This window comes from Phragmites australis, chromosome 2 (assembly GCF_958298935.1).
Source record: "Phragmites australis chromosome 2, lpPhrAust1.1, whole genome shotgun sequence".
Taxonomy (NCBI): Eukaryota; Viridiplantae; Streptophyta; class Magnoliopsida; order Poales; family Poaceae; genus Phragmites; species Phragmites australis.
Window position 1 is genome coordinate 47,400,982 of NC_084922.1, and position 5,985 is coordinate 47,406,966.

A 5,985-nucleotide genomic window follows, 5' to 3' on the forward strand; every position below is an offset into this window, starting at 1 on the left:
AGGCATGACAGACTGCTTCATAGGCGCGCGAGCGAGACCAGTGATGGGACAGGGTAGGTCAGCTGACCGGGGTGAGGTGAGCATAGAGGTGTACGACGGATGGGATGGGCTCGACAATATCTTCAGAGCAAAAGGGGCCCACTTGTAAATTCTTTCTCTCTCTGGTATATAAAGAGAGGAGGATCTGGTTTGTAAGGGGGGAACCAATTCCGAAACACTTATAACCAAATACACATGACGTATGGCTATTATTCTTCTGCAGACCTGAACCTAGATAAGCCTTATGTTCTTAAGTTCATAGCATACGTGCCCTGTAATCGTTGTTTACGCACCCCTCCACCAATACACATGTAATCATTGTCAGGAATTAACTCTCGACATCATTGCTATGCTATTTTATATTTTTTCCCACTATATCAATATAAATAGACGGAAAAACCTACATCTTGAGTAACAATTCAGGAAAAACTTATGCAAGTATTGCTGGCGGTCGTGTGCACATTGTTTTCTCTCACCACCGCGATCAATTCGGCAAAAGCAATATACGCATGGGAAGTGCACAGCCTGCCATGACATGAGTAGTTTCGAAGAACTCACCAAACTCGTACTTTATCCTACTCTCCAATGGTCAACGCCGCATGTAAAAGTTTACTAACTAGCCTGGTCTCGTCTCCAAGGTTTGGTTTCTGAATCTCGCACTCAGCTGCTTACCACGTCCTGCGGCGATGCTCTCAAGTTCTTGTTCGCCCACTTAATTCACTCCCAAATGCTAACCAGATTCGTCAGTACATGTCACTACTATAAATACACATGTGCATGTTAACACATCACCAGAGGCGTACCTAACCATCACCTGCAAGTCCGCGGCATCACATCAGCTCACCCTGCCGGCCGGAACACATGGCCATGGCTAAGCCGGTCCTGAGCTTGCTCGTGCACCTGCACGCCGCCCTCCTGTTCGTCCCGGACCCGGCCGCCGGCGCAATGTACAACGTGCTGCGCTACGGCGCTCGCGCGGATGGCGTGACGGACTCGGCGGGGCCGTTCCTCCGCGCGTGGGCCGACGCGTGCCGCTCGCCCACGCCGGCCACCGTGTACGTGCCACCCGGCCGGTTCCTGGTGGGGCTCGCCACGTTCTCCGGCCCGTGCAGCAGCCGCGCCGTGACGTTCTCCATCGCCGGCACGGTCGTCGCCCCCGAGGGGTATGGCGGCCGCGGCTCGTCCGGCAGGTGGATCACGTTCGAGAACGTGGAGGGCTTGACCGTCTCCGGCGGCACCCTCGACGGCCGCGGCGGGGCGCTCTGGGCATGCAAACGGCGGAGGCACGGCGGCTGCCCGACCGGCGCGTCGGTGCGTGCGTTGTCAAAACTCGAATTTTTTCTCTCTTAAGTTGCGTTTGGTACGTACGTGACGACGACACTAACTTGCCTCGCCGTCCGTGCATGAACGCAGTCGCTGACGATCTCGAACTCGAGGGACGTGGTGGTGGACGGGGTGCGGTCGGTGGACAGCGAGCTGTTCCACGTGGTCGTGCTGCAGTGCCGCGGCGTGACGGTGCGCGGGGTGACGGTGGAGGCGCCGGCGGACAGCCCGAACACGGACGGGATACACGTCCACATGTCCAGCCATGTGTCGGTGTACGACGCCAGAATCCACACCGGCGACGACTGCATCTCCGTCGGGCCGGGGAACTCACACCTCTGGATCGAGCGCGTCGCCTGCGGCCCCGGCCACGGCATCAGGTACGTCAGTGCGTGATGCGCGGCTGTTTGTCTGCACGGATTACGCAAAATGTCATCAGGAATTAAATCAAGAGGTTTAATGCAGTTTGAGTATACTTCTTTTCTTCCTTCCTCGTTTCTTTCCTTCTCTGTCTCTCAAATTAATTAGCCACTAATTTGAAAATCTCAATCAATATACTCGCTAATTTAGAAAGCCATGTCAATTTGGTGTAATATTACCTTTTCCGGTGACAATTTTTGGCCTCCGTCACAGGTCGCTAGTGTTAGGAAATCGATCGTGCGAGATCCTTTGTCCCAGGTACCCAAACATATATTATAGTCTTCGTAGGCCTTGTAAAATCTTGAGGTCGTACTGGTGGCGACGTGAGTGGAAACGGACCGGACCTGGTGCGGTACTCTGTTGGCACGCATGGCGTGCACGATATCCATTCTTGTTCTGGAGTTGTACCTAACCCACCACTTAAATCGACTTTGTTTTATAACCTGTTCAGCATTGGGAGCCTGGGCATGCAGCAAGGCATGGCAGTGGAGGCGGTGCAGAACGTGACGGTGAAGACGACGTGGTTCACCGGCACGATGAACGGTCTGAGGATAAAGACATGGGGCGGCTCCAAGCGCGGGTTCGTCAGGGGCGTCACCTTCATGGACGCCACCATGTCCGGCGTCGACAACCCCATCATCATCGACCAGAACTACTGCCCCAACGGCAGAGGCTGCCCCAGAATGGTAAAGCAGCACACGCATCGGTACACGTACATGCATCTGGCTCACTAGCCAGTCACTACGGTTTCTCATATTGCTTCCCATGCATATATGTATTGTTATGCAGAGTTCGAGTATCAAGATCAGCGAGGTGAAGTACGTGGACATCCGGGGGTCGTCGGCGACGCCGGTGGCGGTGAACTTCGACTGCAGCCGGAGCAACCCGTGCAGCGGCATCAGCCTGCAGGACGTGGCGCTGACGTACCGGAACCGGGTCGCCAAGTCGTACTGCCAGAACGCGCAGGGGATCACTCTTGGGCTCGTGCTGCCCCCGAGCTGCCTCTGAGATAACGAACCGGACAGTAGCATAATCACGTGTATATATATACATACGTCGAATGTATAGTACTTACGATCGTAGATGAATAGTGGAACATCTGTTGGTTCTTCTCTCTCTCTTCCTATTGTAAGATGAGTGACTGGGTACATATAAAAGTCACTTAGAATCGGATTTCACGTTTAATTATCTAACATCATCTAATAAATAAGACAGTGCAATCTGCGCAGCAGGGCATAAAGAAGCTCCTTTCCAAGATGAGAAAAGCTTGGATCGTTTCGATTAAAGATCAGATAATTAGACGCACAGTCGCGCGTACCGCACACCGCATCCGAGCGCATGCATCCCTTGTTATACCTACAACTGCAAATGCAATTTAGATTGCAAACATTGAGTTGGGCATGGCTTAATATACACTTGCACCCAACCCATATCAATTTCTGAAACAAATTTGGAGTGTTTCCTTCCTGCCGAGAAAACAAGAAGAATTTTTTTTCGAATTCCCACAGTAATTCAACTGTTTTTCTCATCAAATCTCTACGAAATCCTTGCGATTCCTCTTTCAACGATGAATAAGTGCAATCTGACCTCCACAACCCAAGTTAACCGAACCCATCCCATCCAGCCAGCCTCTCACAGTTAGCGGCCCAGCGAGCGCCGTGGCCACAACTCTCACGGCAGCCCAGCATCTCTCCGCGCCCAAGCGGCCCAGGAACCGTACTTCCACGAGTTTTTATTTAAAATACATTTACAAAAGACTGCTCTCTCGCGACGGCTTCTCTCGAATCGTCGTCCCCAGCTAGGAAGTCGACCAACAGGCGATCGTCGATTTCTGAAGTCGATCTCGCCGATTTCTCCTCCGCTGGTGGCCTTTCGGCATCGGAGAAGATAGGAATAGGTGGGTCGACGTCCGAACTCGCTAACATGGTAGATTAGTTATTGTTTAGGCTGTAGATTAGGTTAGTTTGGTGTTATTTTCGTATGTAGTGGTGCCTTGTCGTCTCTGGCCGGTTCGGTTCCAACGTCCTCCAGCGGCAACCTCGACATGTTTAAATTACAAGCTTCGAAGTAGATTTACTTTAAAAAAATATAAATTGAATATGGTTAGAGTAGCTACACAACGAAATAAAATAGGTAACAATAAAACATGAGTAATACTATTTACCCTAAGGTGCTACTTAAAATAACATCAACCGAGTACTCATGCCCGTCGCCAACATCAGCGGGTGTAAAATAGTCAAATATTAACATTCCTCACCTGAAAAGCAAACCAAGTACGTGAGTACGAAAGTACTCGCAAGATTTAATTCATAATAGATATTTATAATTAGCCTGACTCCAAAGAGAATACAATTTGAATAATTAGCAAGAACTCGACCACAAAATTAAGTAAATTTTAAATGCAAAAAAAAATTTCAACTCAAGTATAAGCATCTACATCTAACCATAAACAACAGTCTATCCTAAGATCATTATCATACCGTAATTTTAACTTGAGCAGTATCAAAACTTAAACAACATCACTATACATTTCCCAATATAACATCACAGCCACAATTGTAACTCTACGATTGATGCAAATGGATAAAAACATGCTCATAACCGAGAGTGCGGCAATTCAAATTACTTTACACCCTATAGGGGTACTCTATTACTCATATGACTTGAGAACCATACGGTTTACGTGAACACACAGATCTACACAAGGGGTACTCATGTTAACTTTTCTCAAATAAGCTCCAATCGTTTGAACATGCGTCTCGATATACGAGGGTCATCTAAAATTATTCTCAAAGCAAACTAGATACCCCTTACAAACCTATTATGCCAACAACACCCGAAACTAGCACGTCAAAAAATCACAGCTACATAAGGTATTCGACTCATCCATCTCACATACGGATACGTGGTAAGTACGAATAAGTGCTAAAGCCAACTGCAACAACGGACGGTGCTTAATCAATTCAAGCGGGCCTATAGCATTCGAGACTCCCTTTTCGAGCCATCCCTATTGTCCGCTCGAATCTCAGCTCATCTTCACTAACTTACACCATCATTCATCATCATTATCTTTGTGATATAAGGTAAGCTCTAAGCTCACGAACGATGGTCGAACCATCGCTCGACTTTTACCGATGACCTAAACCATGCTAAGCATAACACATTCTTTTTAAGTTAGATCATTATATGACATGAACAACCCAGATTACAAAGGATCAAGTGATAAATAATGTTAAGGGAGGGTAATGCAACAAATAAGATCTAATCCAAAACCCGACATAAGACTCATTGACATGCAAACATACATAAAACATAACTTATCAATTGACACAATATATGATCCAAAGTAATGAGATGAAAATACTTAGATGCTTGCCTTGTTGATCAGCTTCACAAACAAGGGAAATAACTTCCGGATCGCCCTTGATCACACCCGTGTCACTCACCGGTCCTTCGTTCACTAACAAAGATCGCATGCAATGATGAGCATGAAAGAGATGCAATGAAAATGCTACAAAATTTTAATGAGGATGTGATACTGAATAATGAATATAATGCAACAAGAAACACTCGAATTTAAATACATAAGCTCATGGTAAAAAGGATTTATTTAAGATATGTCAAAAAGATCTTAATTAACCTAGCTATCAAGACTAAATGAGCTTCAATAATTTAAACAACACTTTAATACCAAAATATTTTTTTTCTAGATAGCACTGATCATAATATGAATTTTCGAAGTGGTTTCACAATTTTAGGACATGGCATTAGTTAACTGTGATTTAATTAAGCTGAAATGCATTTAAAAAACTAATTAAATATCAGAAAGTATTTATTGAGTTAAAATATTTTTAACATGTAGTTCAGACTCATACGAAGCTAACTCAACTAGCTTCATAATTTTTAGAGTTCGTATGAATTAACTATAAAATATGCAAACTATCAGGATAAAAAGAAAATATCTGATAAACAATACAATCTGAGTCTCCGATGAACTCGGATTCTCCAGGTTCCGGAGTCTCCGAATGACCCTCGGGAGGGGTTCCTCGGGTATTTTTTGTTAAAATCACCCGAAACCTCCGGGTTTACCCGGATAGTCCGGGTTCCAAAGTTTTTCGACAATTCTTCGACCGATTCGATTTGCATATCAAAATCTAAGCCACCTAAACATGTAAAGGCACTAAAGCATTGGTTCTACATCTA

At 46.2% G+C, this 5,985-nt stretch overlaps 1 protein-coding gene across 1 annotated transcript; it reads left to right on the top strand.

Annotated features, from left to right (window-relative positions):
* Positions 1 to 612: 612 nt before the first annotated feature.
* LOC133910194 (polygalacturonase-like) lies at positions 613 to 3,012 on the top strand. Its single transcript, XM_062352706.1, has 4 exons — positions 613 to 1,350; positions 1,453 to 1,742; positions 2,234 to 2,468; positions 2,572 to 3,012. The coding sequence occupies exons 1-4, from the start codon at positions 901 to 903 to the stop codon at positions 2,788 to 2,790; spliced, it is 1,194 nt and encodes a 397-aa protein (XP_062208690.1). The 5' UTR covers positions 613 to 900; the 3' UTR covers positions 2,791 to 3,012.
* The last annotated feature ends 2,973 nt before the right edge of the window (positions 3,013 to 5,985 follow it).

Excerpts from the sequence above, each read along its gene's own strand:
- LOC133910194 (XM_062352706.1), top strand. The coding sequence starts at position 901 with ATGGCCATGGCTAAGCCGGTCCTGAGCTTGCTCGTGCACCTGCACGCC. Across the intron at positions 1,351-1,452 it reads GCTGCCCGACCGGCGCGTCG|TCGCTGACGATCTCGAACTC; the intron begins GTGCGTGCGTTG and ends GCATGAACGCAG. Across the intron at positions 1,743-2,233 it reads GGCCCCGGCCACGGCATCAG|CATTGGGAGCCTGGGCATGC; the intron begins GTACGTCAGTGC and ends TAACCTGTTCAG.